At 67.0% G+C, this 10,908-nt stretch overlaps 5 protein-coding genes and 2 non-coding genes across 9 annotated transcripts in view; 4 read left to right on the forward strand and 3 right to left on the reverse strand.

The window, feature by feature from the left end:
- Window positions 1–2,388, reverse strand: part of H696_00473 — a 3,408-nt gene extending 1,020 nt beyond the window's left edge. Inside the window, exons 1-2 of one of the 2 annotated variants that reach the window (XM_009494329.1) lie at window positions 2,246–2,388; window positions 28–2,029 (exon numbers count right to left, since the gene is read on the reverse strand). In XM_009494329.1, coding sequence (XP_009492604.1) covers window positions 28–2,017 — 1,990 coding nt within the window. In that variant the 5' untranslated portion in view covers window positions 2,018–2,029; window positions 2,246–2,388. Of the gene's footprint in view, window positions 1–27; window positions 2,030–2,147; window positions 2,213–2,245 lie in introns of those variants that run through there. The other variant, XM_009494330.1, reaches the window with a different exon arrangement.
- Window positions 2,389–2,971: 583 nt separating this feature from the next.
- H696_00474 (hypothetical protein) lies at window positions 2,972–5,866 on the forward strand. The gene is made up of 7 exons (XM_009494331.1): window positions 2,972–3,198; window positions 3,366–3,661; window positions 3,784–3,848; window positions 3,967–4,080; window positions 4,294–4,536; window positions 4,665–4,923; window positions 5,154–5,866. Exons 1-7 carry the CDS (start codon window positions 3,056–3,058, stop codon window positions 5,777–5,779), a joined length of 1,746 nt encoding a protein of 581 aa, XP_009492606.1. The 5' UTR covers window positions 2,972–3,055; the 3' UTR covers window positions 5,780–5,866.
- A 173-nt stretch (window positions 5,867–6,039) lies between these two features.
- H696_00475 (hypothetical protein) lies at window positions 6,040–7,167 on the reverse strand. Its single transcript, XM_009494332.1, has 2 exons — window positions 6,796–7,167; window positions 6,040–6,636 (listed from the first exon to the last, which is right to left on the reverse strand). The coding sequence occupies exons 1-2, from the start codon at window positions 6,945–6,947 to the stop codon at window positions 6,186–6,188; spliced, it is 603 nt and encodes a 200-aa protein (XP_009492607.1). The 5' UTR covers window positions 6,948–7,167; the 3' UTR covers window positions 6,040–6,185.
- Window positions 7,168–7,408: 241 nt separating this feature from the next.
- H696_00476 lies at window positions 7,409–7,480 on the forward strand. Its single transcript has one exon. It is a non-coding gene; the product is annotated as a tRNA-Ala (tRNA).
- A 12-nt stretch (window positions 7,481–7,492) lies between these two features.
- H696_00477 lies at window positions 7,493–7,574 on the forward strand. The gene has a single exon. It is a non-coding gene; the product is annotated as a tRNA-Ser (tRNA).
- Window positions 7,575–8,107: 533 nt separating this feature from the next.
- Window positions 8,108–9,422, reverse strand: H696_00478. 2 transcript variants are annotated; one of them, XM_009494333.1, is made up of 4 exons: window positions 9,300–9,422; window positions 9,032–9,134; window positions 8,804–8,925; window positions 8,108–8,651 (listed from the first exon to the last, which is right to left on the reverse strand). In XM_009494333.1, the coding sequence occupies exons 1-4, from the start codon at window positions 9,337–9,339 to the stop codon at window positions 8,287–8,289; spliced, it is 630 nt and encodes a 209-aa protein (XP_009492608.1). In that variant the 5' UTR covers window positions 9,340–9,422; the 3' UTR covers window positions 8,108–8,286. The 2 variants fall into 2 exon arrangements, with proteins under 2 accessions (XP_009492608.1, XP_009492609.1); XM_009494334.1 differs by lacking the exon at window positions 9,300–9,422 and having other exon boundaries at window positions 9,032–9,203.
- A 648-nt stretch (window positions 9,423–10,070) lies between these two features.
- H696_00479 (glycine cleavage system T protein) overlaps window positions 10,071–10,908 on the forward strand; it is a 2,390-nt gene continuing 1,552 nt past the window's right edge. The window contains exons 1-3 of the mRNA XM_009494335.1: window positions 10,071–10,315; window positions 10,423–10,551; window positions 10,705–10,834. Coding sequence (XP_009492610.1) covers window positions 10,164–10,315; window positions 10,423–10,551; window positions 10,705–10,834 — 411 coding nt within the window. The 5' untranslated portion in view covers window positions 10,071–10,163. The remainder of the gene's footprint in view (window positions 10,316–10,422; window positions 10,552–10,704; window positions 10,835–10,908) is intronic.

Here is a 10,908-nt window from a genome sequence, read left to right on the forward strand (position 1 = left end):
CGCGACGGTCAATCAGGTTGAGCGTACCAAAATCCACGCCAGGCGGCTGGGATTGGTCCAGGGGCGCCTGCTGCGGCTGCCGCTGCTGCATGGCATACAGGTCCAGCGAGCTGGCCTCCGACATGAGGAACGGCATGAGCGTATGCAGGAAGTAGTCAAACTTGGCCAGGTCCGAGTCGAAGCAAGCCACGCTATGCTTGATATCCGACGTGGAAAGGGCCATGCGGTCGGTTTCCGGGGCGTCGGCATTCAAGTCCAAAAACAAGCCATCCGTGCTGGGGGCCGCCAGGGCGCCGGCGGCACCGTCGGCCCCGGTGGCCGACACGGCCACATGCACCGCATCTGCTCCAACCAGATCCCGAACCAGGCGGGCCACATGCCGACCACCGGCCGTGGCCGACAGCAGGAGCATCTGCCGGTCCGGACGGGCGTGTTGACACACCGACCGGACCTGCGGCTCGAAGCCCAAATCCAGCATGCGATCCGCCTCGTCCAGGACAATGAGCGACACGTGCGCCAAGCCAAGGGCCTTCATGCGGACCATGTCAATCAGTCGCCCGGGGGTGGCCACAACCAGGGCAGGACGCAGCCGGCGCAGGGTGCGCAACTGGGCCAGCTTCTCCGCGCCACCATAGATGGCCACCGAGTGCAGGCCCATCGTGCCGGCCAGGCGCGCGGCCTCGGCCTGAATTTGGATGACCAACTCGCGTGTCGGGACCAGGATGATGCACCGGGGGTGCGACGTGCGGCCAGTATTGGCGGCGGCCTCGCTGAAGGCCAAGGTGGTGTCTTCGGAGTCGGAGTCGGAGTCGTCGCCCCCCGGGGGGGGCCCAGCACCGGTGCCCTTGGCCGACGCCGGGCCCAGCGGATTGGCCAGACAGTGAGCCACCGCCGGGGCCAGGTAGGCAATGGTCTTGCCGCTGCCAGTTTGTGCCAGGGCCACGACATCGCGCCCGGTCAGCGCACAGGGGATGGTGACCGCTTGCACGGGGCTCGGCCCGCCGGGGGCCGGGAAGCGCCGGTCCAGCTCCTGGCCAAGTGCCCCTGGCAGGACTTCGGCAAAGCGCGTAATCGGCATCGGCAGCCGGCCGGCCTCAATGTCCGGGGTCTGCCCGCGTGAAACGGCCGTCCGCATGTGGCACATGGCCCCGGCCGCTTCGACAGCCGCCTGGAAGAATGTCCGCCGGGAGGGAATGGGCCCGGTGCCCGGGCCAGCCGCGGCATCGGCGCCGGTCGAGGCGTCGGCCGCCTGCCGCAGGGTTGCATGGCCTTCAGGCAGCAACCGCCGGACCAGCGGGCTGAAGGCAAACCGACTGAAGTCCGGCGGCGGCGGCAAGGGCAAAACATCGCGCTTGCCAGGGCCGGGGGGCCCGCCGGTGGGCAGATCCTCCGGCGACTCGATGTCACACAGCCGATCGACATTGTCTGCCCGGCGAAGAGCCCCGCGCTCGGCGGCCAGCTCGCGCTCCAGCTCGCTGTCATCCTGCAGGAAGTCATTTGCCTGATCAGCGTGAGACCCGGTGCGGCGCTTCTTGGCTGCCGGGCCCGGGCCGCCGCTGCCCCCGCGGACCGACAGATCGTCCATCAATGTCCCGCGGGTGTTGGAAAAGGCCGAGGCCAAATTCGCGTCGTTGGCTTTCATGAAGGCATCCAACGGGTCCTCCTCCTCCTCGCTGTTGTTCGCGTCCGACCGGACATTCGTCGACTGGGGATCCCCCCCTTCCGGGGGGCCTCCCTCGCCGTCGGTGTCACTATCCAGGAGTGACCGGCCGCGCCGGGGCGGCAGCGGCGGCGGCTTGGAGGACGTGAGAGCGGCCTCATTTTGCCTCATGAACGCATCCAGAGGGTCTTCCTCCGGCACATCGGCCTCCGCATCGCCGGCATTGGCCGCATCAGCAGGCGGCCCGCTGGCGCCGGCGTCCAGCCCGAAGAGGGTGTCACCGGCCCCGGCATGGTGGTCGCTATCGTCATCGTCGGAGTCCGATCCGAAGGCCGAGAGGCGCCGAGCGGGAGGCATGGGGGCGTTTTTCTAGGCGAGAGGGGGGCGGGGAGAGGGGGGAGGGGGAAGGGCGCGTGCGCGTTCGCGCATCGCTGGTCAGCTGCCAAGCGGCATCGTTGCGTGTGGGCGTGCGCTCGTGAACGCGTACAAGGAAGTGGCAGAGGGGGAGCCCTGCGGAGAAAAGGGGGGAGCGCGCGTGTGTGTGTGTGTGTGTATGTGTGTATGTGTGTATGTATGCGCGCGCACGCGCGTGAATATCGGAGTGGAGGCGGGCGGGCAACAGGAGAGAATGAGGGAAGAGGGCGTGAAGGAGGCACTACAGAGCAGCCATCCACGGACATATGCGCCCGATAAGGGCCCCCACTTTTCCCCCTTCCGGTGGGGCGGGCTCACATCCGACTGGAGCCCGGCGGGGGCCTGAGGAGCATCTCCCATCTCTGACACGGTGTGAATAATCTATGCCGCCGCCGCCGCCGCCGCCGCCACCCGGGCCCGCCTGCTGTCCGTCCACCGTGCTCGTCGGGCGCGCAGCAGGAGGACTAGTGTGTGCGTGTGTGTGTGTGTGTGTGTGTGTGTGTGTGTGCGAGGGGGGGGGGGGGCATTAGGAGCAAACTGGGGAAAACTCGTGTTCCACCCTTTCTTGGGGCGCTCCCCTTCCCTGGCCGCCCTCCGCTGGGAGCTGAGCGTCGCCCGAAGCGCTGGCACCTCCCATTATCTCGGTTGCTGCCAGAGCAGCTGCCCCCGGAGCCCGCCCGGTTCTGGCTGGTGTTCTGGTGCACGCCCGGTGCGCCATGTGCCGCGTGTTTAGACCGGCCGTTCTCAACCATCCCCGGCCCTTCGCCCGGGGTGTGGCGGGCCCGATGGTTGGCGTGTTAGATCGTGCCGTCGGCCCGGGCGCGCCAGTCCAAGGCGGACCCCTGGTGGGTGCTCGTTGTGGGGGGTCTCAGCCCCGCGCACACTCCCCCCCCCCCCCGCCCTCCCTCCTGCCTTCCCTCCTGCCCTCTCTGCCGGTCCTTCCTCGAAGCCTCCCTTCGTCCTCTTCTCGCCACAATCAAGATGCTGCCCGCACTGCCGCGGCTCTTCCCCAAGGTTGCGCTTGTGCGCGACTTTGACCGGTCCCTCTTCCAGACTACCTTCACCACCCCCGCGCTGCGGGTGGCCGCCAACCAATGTGGCCGCTTCCTGAAAGAGATGTCCGGGTATGTGTTCTTCCTGGTCCTTTTGCCACCCCCCCCCCCCCCCCCCCCCCCCCCCCTCCCCCTCCCCCCCCCCCCCCTCCCCCCGCCCCCCCTCCACCCTCCCCCCCCCCCTCCTCCTCCCTACCCGTCGGTATCTCCTGCTTGGCCCCCCCCCCCTGCGCTGCTAGGATGCTTCTCTCCGCGCCGCGGATCAAGCCCATCATGCCAGTGCCCGACTCGGTGGACCAGGTGTCTGAGGAGGCCAAGAAGTCCCTGCGCATGCTGCTCCTGAAGCCGGGTGTCCGTCGGGAGGATCTGCCCGCCGGACTCCTCACCGAGGAGGAGGGAAGCAGTGCCTGTGCCTGGATCGAGGACTTCCAGCTGTGCCTGGATTACAACTACTGGACTGTGGACCAGATCTTTGACTCGGCTCTGCCAGATGGCCTGCCGAATGTGTCCGGTTTTGAGACCATCGGGCACATCGGTATGCTTCCCCCCCCCCCCCCCATGTGCCCCCTCCCCCTTGCTCTCGGAATGTCCGCGATGTTGACCTTTCACGCCTTCTCTCCTCCCCCCCTCGGGCAATGTCAACCCGCCGCCTGGCAGCCCATTTGAACCTTCGTGACCCGCACCTGCCGTACCGGGAGTTCATCGGCCAAGTGATCCTCGATGTGTGTCTCGCTTCCGATCTCGCCCCCCCCCCCCTCCCTCTCCCTCTCTGTCTTACCTGTTGCTGGCCACCTGTCATCTGTAAGACTGCGATACTGACGCTCCCTCCATTTTCCAAAGAAAAACTGCCACAACATTTCGACCGTGGTCAACAAGATCGACACAATTGAGCATCAATTCCGCTTCTTCAAGATGGAGGTGCTGGCCGGCAAGGATGACCTGAATGCTGTCGTGGTGCGTGTCGGCGTGTTTTCGCTTTTCCTGCCTCTCAGGCCATCGAGGGAGGGCAGGGAGGGTGTATGTGTGTGTGTGTGTATGTGTGTGTGTGTGTATGTGTGTGTGTATGTGTGTGTGTGTGTGTGTGTGTGTGTGTGTGTGCACACATATGTGCCGGGCTGGTGTTCGTGCCGCGCATGTGTCGGTTCTAACCCTGGCCACCTGCTCCAGCGTGAGAATGGTTGTACCTTCAAGTTCGACTTCAGCCGGGTGTACTGGAACTCGAAGCTGCACCGGGAGCACGAGCGCCTGCAGCTGTGCTTCGACCGCGGCGACACGGTTATTGATGTGATGGCCGGCGTCGGGCCCTTCGCCGTGCCGGCCGCCGCGCACCGCCATGTGAACCTCGTCCTGGCCAATGACCTGAACCCTTCGAGCCACGAGTTCCTGGTGGAAAACATTCGCCGGAACAATGTGCGTTTTGTGACCGGGACCCTTCTTTTGTGCCCCTCTCCCCGGCTCCCCCCTTTTCGCCATGGACCGCTTGTTGTTCTGTCCTCGATCTGTGTGCTAATGGCCCGTCAAATTGGTCTGCATCGTAGGTTGGCAAATATGTCACCCCCTACAATCTGGACGGCCGGGAGATGATTCGCCGAGGGCTGGCCGAGGCTCGCGCCCTCAAGGCCCGGCGCTTGGCCGACACTGGCAGTGTGGTGGCCTCGCGGCCGGCCGTCCGTCTGACCCAGTCGACTCCCTTCATCACTCGCTTCGGCCTGGACCACAAGGCCCCGGTGGTTCCGTCGCCTCGGGTGGTGGACCACTTCGTGATGAACCTGCCGGCGATCGCCATCGAGTTCCTGGGTGCGTTTTTTCTCCTCCCCCTTGATCCTTCGCGCCGCAGACTCTCCCTCCCTCTCTCCCTCGCCACGCCGGCATCTGTATATCCTCCTCTGCTCGATGCTGATCATGATTTTTTTCCCTTTCGGCACCCCCTCGTGGGCCTATTTTTCCTCTTCTATCGGATTGCCATTGCTGCTGCTGCTGCTGCTGCTGCTGCTGCTGCTCCTCACCATGGCTCGGAACAACGACAGACGCCTTTGTCGGCCTCTACCGCGCGGAGTATCCGGAGCTGGCTGAGCAGCTGGACCAAGACCCGGACATGGGGTCGCCGGCCACGGCGGCCGCGCTGGCGGCCATCGCCGACCAGATGCCCATGATCCATGTGCACTGCTTTGAGTTCATCCACGATGGCGAGGTGGCCGCGGCCAAGGCCGTGGCCGGGCGCGTGGGCACGGTTCTCGGCGCGTCGATGACCCTGGCCCCCTCGTCGACCCTGAATCTGGTGGTGGCCGACCGGAACTGGTTCCTGCAGGAGGCCCCGGCCGGGGCGGCGGCGTCGGCCACCCCGCCCGCCCCGCGCGGCAATGCCGCCAAGATGCCAGACCACCTGGCGGTGCCCGGGTCTCCGGGGACCGACCTGCCGCGCCCGGCCGTCGGCACGGTGCACGTGCACAACGTCCGCAGCGTGGCCCCCAACAAGGACATGTACTGCGCGTCGTTTGTCCTGCCGCCAGCCGTGGCCCTGCGCCAGCCGGCCGGTCCCGAGGTGGATGCCGCGGCTCCGGTCGCCGGCAAGCGCCCCCACCCGGATGCCGAGTCCGGCGAGCCGGCCAGCAGCAAGAAGCACCAGGCCGACGTGGTCACCAAGCCGGAGTAGACTGGTCCTTCGCCCCCCTTTGCCTCCTGTTGTCGCAACGCCCCGCTTCCCTTTCCCCGTCCTTGTGAATGCCAGCCTGCATATTCCTTTTCACTTGATCCCATCCCTGGCACATGTCGTGGTTGCCGCGCCGAGGCAGACGGGGTCGGTGGACAGGGCCCCGGCAGTGCGAGGCAGCGGTAGCCAGATCTATTGGAGCTCGGGTTGGTGCGGCAGTGGCAGCGGAGTGTGAGCATGGTCGGTGTGGGCAAATAGGTTGGGGAGGGGGGGGGGAGGAAAAGGGAGGAGAAGGAGAGTGAATAGGGCAAGCCGGCAGTCAACAACACTGGCCCTCCCGGCCCTGCCCTCAAGGAGGCGAGGTCTGACACGGCGCAGCTTGATCGGGTTGTCGGGCCCTTGCTTCCCCTCAAGGTGTGAAGGGGTTCCCGAGGAGCTCCTGCCGCAGGCGGACTGTCCGATGCCAGATGTGAAGGTCGACGGGGAGGGCATCCGCGCCGGTCTCCTCCCCCTCGCGATCGGCGTCATCAACCCCAGGGCCAATGTGGCGAACAATGCGCGCGGAAAGGAGGCGCTCCGGCTTCTTGGAGGCCAGGAGGGGCGCATCGGCTGGGGGCCGGTCCTCGGTGACGATGCCAATCACCTGAACCAACGGCCCCCCGAGGGCGGTCGGGACCCAGGCTGGCATGCGCCCGTCAATGCGACTCAGATCCAGGGCGATCTTCGAGGAGGGGAGCTCCTTCCGGCGGGTGATGCGAAATTCGACCGCGCCGTCGGCGTGGCCGAGCGTGGCCGGGCACGGCTGGCCCCGGTACAGTGGGATCTCCTCCAAAAAGAAGTGCCCCCCATCGGCGATGAGGCTGCCCGCGTCGAGGACCGGGAGCCCGGTGGTAGGAGGCTGCTTGTTAGTCCGCATGCTCCGGAGTGTGTTGGCACACGGGCCAAGGGGCCGTATGGGGGCGCATGGAATCTCCCGGCCCGGCACGGCCGGGCATGGAGGGGCGGAGAAAGGAGCGTACATGCCGATCACGCGCACCCCGTGGCCCAGGGCCGAGGGGAAAAGAAGCTGATGCACCAGGGCCGGGACCGCGATCGACCGGCAGCTGTGAGGAATGGGGATCTCGGCCGGGGGGGCCGCGATGACGGCCGGCGGAGCACCGGATGGGTCCATCGCCTGGGGACGCAACGAGTGTCTCCTTCTCGGGGCGCGGGAGGGGAGGGACCAGAGGAGGACGCGAGGCCGGGGAGGAGGAGGAGGGCAGGGAGGCGACAGCGGCAGCGGGGGGAGGAGGAGGGGAGCCAGGCAGGGGGAGGGGGGGAGAATGCACAGCTGCGCTAAACCCAGGAGGCGTGTATCGGATTGATCGGGGGGCAGCGGGCCCCGGCCAGGGTGGCGCCCCTTGGGGCCTCAGGCCGGGGTCCGCAGGCTGCAGCGGGCTCTCTTCTGAGTGGGGGGGGCACATGCAGGGTGTTGTCTGTGGTAGATCCGTCCGCCGCCCTGTCCCGGGCGGGGCCGGTCGATGGGGGGGGTGGGGGGAATTACCGGGGCCCTGTGCGGAGCTCCCAATTGTCGGTCCCCGCTCAAATGCGACGGGTCTTTAGGACCAAATTCTGCCTCTCTTTCCCGTAGATGGGGTAATAGCTCAGTGGTAGAGCACCTGCTTTGCATGCAGGGGGTCTGGAGTTCGATCCTCCATTGCTCCAACTTTATCTGCAACCGGTGTGTCCGAGTGGTTAAGGAGTCTGACTCGAAATCAGATGGGCTCTGCCCGCACAGGTTCAAATCCTGTCGCCGGTGCATTATTTTCCACCCCGCCCCGCCAGGCGAAACGTGTTTTTTTCTGCCCCCGCGCCCGAGCGCGCGCGCGTGTGTGTGTGTGTGTGTGTCTGCCCGTCTTCCCGCCAGTCATATGTTGCTGTCGTGCCCGCGGCATGCTTCCCTGCGGCCGAGAGGGATCCAGTGCGAGTCCGCTGCCGGCGGGGAGAGGGGGAGGGTCCCGAAAGAGGGGCGGGATAATGCCGCGACGCCGTTCGGATGGATTGCCGTCGGCCGCCTGACTTTTCCGGGCCGGCCCTGGGGGGGGGGGACCACCAGCGATTTATTTAACCCTAATCCTCTGACTCCTGGCCTCGCGCGGTACTCCTCCGCCCGCCCGCTGTTCGTCCAGGCAGGCCGCACATGGGGACGGCAATGGGCCGGGGCCAGCCGGGGAGGGGGCCGAGCAAATCCCGAGTCGTGCTTTTGTGTTTCGGTGTATTTTGACAGAAGGCGGGACCACCGGAAGAAAGGAGAGGGGAGAGGAGGGCCCGTCGGACCCACACCTCCCCCCCCCCCCCTTGTCTCTTCCTCGCTCCCATATTGGCAGGCATTCTCGCGGCCGCATGGCCGTCCAGAGGGTGGGGCAACAGCAGATTGAGGGAGATGGCAGAGGCTGGCGCCCCGGACACGAGGCAGGGAGTATGCGAGGCGGAGGGGGAGATGGCGAGAGGGCGCCCCAGCGAGCACCGGCCTACTCGGCCTGGGTGCCGGTGGTGGATGGCGGCATGCTCGCCGCCACCGAGGGAGTGCCCGGGGCGGCCCCGGCCGAATGCGGGCAGTGAGCACAGCTGGCCCCGGAGGACGTGGCCGCATGGCTGCCGACCGGGGGCAGCTGCGGCTGCTGTTGCTGCTGCTGCTGCTGAAGGGCGTATTCCCGCTTGAAAAGCCACCGCTTGGCGTCGGTCATGAGACCACGCGTGGTGGCCTCGGCCACGGTGAACAGCGTCGGCGTCATCTCCGTGAACATCGGGAGGAAGGCAAACCCGACACCGGCGAAGAAGGCCGCCCCGGAAACCGTCGGGCCATACGCCAGAACATGGCGAATGGCCGGGTGCGCTGGGCAACGAGAAACGGTCAGCAGCGGGCCCAGGATGTACAATGGCGGCGGCCCACAGGGGGGGGGGGAGGGGGCAGGGGGAGGGGAAGAGGAAAGGATGGCAAGGGGGGAAAACGGCCTGCTGCCCCCTCGGCCTAGGCCGGATACGCACCCCGAGGAAGGAGTTTCTGCGCCTTGGTGAGGATGCCCTGGTACGAGAAGTACCCGTACGCGCCACCAAAGAGGAAGGCGCCAACGAGACTGCTCAAGCCATGGAACTGGCGCGTCATGCGACTGCTCAGCGGCAGCGCAGGGGCCAAGGGGGAGTCGGAGCAGAAGGTGTCAGCGGCCTGGTGGCGGGGAATCCCAACCCCATCGAGGCAAGGGTACACATGCGCACTAGTTGAGGCCCTCCTCGATATGGAGCTTGGTGAACATCCACGGGTCCTGGGTGTACTTGCGGTTGACGAAGATGTTCAGCTCGCAGAAGGGGCAGCGAATGACTGGTGGCCGGTCCCCCGGGATTGGGAGGGGAGAGAGGGGAAGGGGTCAGGAATGCAGGGTCAACAGGGAGGGGGGAGGGGGGCGGGGAAGAGAACCAAGAGCCACGAAAAAGACGGCGGTGAGGGAGAGGAGGAGGAGGGAGGGGGGGGAGGGGGCGTGCACACCCTTGCCGGTCTTGTCAGCCACGGCATGCCGGAGATCCATGGTGATAGGGAGGGGACAGAGGGGCGAGGAGGGGGAGGGGGAAGATCGGGGAGAGGGGGCAGGATGATCGGGCGGGATCTGCTTTTGGACACGCACACACGGCCGCTGGCATGCCATCGTGGGCCCTTTTCAGATGCGGTCGCAGGTGCGTGGGGCCCTGGGCGCGGCCCTCGGGAAGCGCCGGCAGCTCCTCGTCCGCTCGGTTAAATGGACCATCATTTCCCGATCACGCGAGCGTCGGAATAATCTTCGTTCCAGACCGGGGTGCCGACGCTCCAGCGCCCGTGGTGTTGGCGGCGCTAGCCGGGCAGCCGACCGCAGGGGCGCGACGGGGCCCATAAGCGGGGAGAGGCGCCGCCGCGCCCGGCCACGGCCCCCTTTCCTATCGGGCCGCCCGATTACCCTGCGGCTCGGTGTGTGTGCGTCTGTCTCTCTCTCTCTCTCTCTCTCTCTCTCTCTCTCTCTCTCTCTCTCTCTCTCTCTCTCGCTCCGATCCGGGCTGGCCAGGGACAGGGGAGGGTGAGCAACAGGGGGAGGAGTGAGTGGGAAAGCCTCAGAGAGAGAGAGAGAGAGAGAGAGAGGCAAGGAGGGAAGGAGGATGGGCGGGCGAGCAAGGGACGCTGCCAGCGCGAACCGGCGTCAAGGGTCCGGCTGAGGCGCCCGCCCACCCCAAAGACGGGCCGAGGACGCCGGCCGGCTCGCAGGGCCGGCTCTTCGGCCAGCGAGATCGACGGGCCCAGGGCCCCTGCCAGGCACTAGCCACACTACCAGGTCGTATACTTGGAGCCCCCTTTTGCCCCCTCTCCCCCGCCCTCCCTCAAACTATGCAGACTGCCCTTCGCTCGGCCGCTCGCGGCCTCGTCCGCCCCGGCGCCCCGCGCGCCGTTGCTGCCTCGCCGGCGGCCATGCGCGCCCTGGCCTCCGAGGCCGAGACCATCAAGAAGACCCCGCTTTACGACTTCCACGTCGAGAAGGGGTGCGTGTCGGGCCGCCTGTTTTCCTCACCCGCCCTGTCCACCCCCCCCCCCCCCCCCCCCCCCCCCATATGTCCACTGACAAGTGTCCGAACGCCGGTTCTCTCAGCGCCAAGATGGTCCCCTTCGCCGGGTGGTCCATGCCGGTCCAGTATGCTGACCTGCCGATTGGCGCGTCGCACGTGCACACCCGCACCGCCGCCTCGGTGTTCGACGTGTCGCACATGCTGCAGTTCGAGTACGTCCGCGCGCACACGCCCCGCCTCCCCCCCCCCCCCCCCCCCCCCGCAAGCACGCCGATTGCCCAGCCAAATGCACATGCAGCCCAGCCCAGTGCTGTTGGCCCCCGACCCGGATGTCTGACCCGTACATTGCCAACATCGCACGACAGGCTGCACGGCAACGACCGCGAGCGCTTCCTCGAGGGGCTCACTGTGGCCGACCTGTCCTCGCTCGATGACAACGGCAGCGCCGCGCTGACCGTCTTCACCAACGAGAACGGTGGCATCATCGACGACCTGGTGCGCTTTGGCCCGTGCGACCATGCCCCGACCGCGGCCACCCTTCTGACTGACTCCATGCTCCCCTGTCCCCC

The sequence above is a fragment of the Fonticula alba genome (assembly GCF_000388065.1).
Source record: "Fonticula alba strain ATCC 38817 unplaced genomic scaffold supercont2.1, whole genome shotgun sequence".
Lineage (NCBI taxonomy): Eukaryota > Rotosphaerida > Fonticulaceae > Fonticula > Fonticula alba.

Coding starts and splice junctions, on each gene's coding strand:
- H696_00475 (XM_009494332.1), bottom strand. CDS start 6,947: ATGGACCCATCCGGTGCTCCGCCGGCCGTCATCGCGGCCCCCCCGGCC. Junction 6,637..6,795: donor GGGGTGCGCGTGATCGGCAT/GTACGCTCCTTT, acceptor CGACGCGGGCAG/CCTCATCGCCGATGGGGGGC.
- H696_00474 (XM_009494331.1), top strand. CDS start 3,056: ATGCTGCCCGCACTGCCGCGGCTCTTCCCCAAGGTTGCGCTTGTGCGC. Junction 3,849..3,966: donor TCGGCCAAGTGATCCTCGAT/GTGTGTCTCGCT, acceptor CATTTTCCAAAG/AAAAACTGCCACAACATTTC. Junction 4,924..5,153: donor GATCGCCATCGAGTTCCTGG/GTGCGTTTTTTC, acceptor GAACAACGACAG/ACGCCTTTGTCGGCCTCTAC.
- H696_00478 (XM_009494333.1), bottom strand. CDS start 9,339: ATGGATCTCCGGCATGCCGTGGCTGACAAGACCGGCAAGG. Junction 8,926..9,031: donor ATCGAGGAGGGCCTCAACTA/GTGCGCATGTGT, acceptor GCCGCTGAGCAG/TCGCATGACGCGCCAGTTCC. Junction 8,652..8,803: donor GCAGAAACTCCTTCCTCGGG/GTGCGTATCCGG, acceptor CTCGTTGCCCAG/CGCACCCGGCCATTCGCCAT.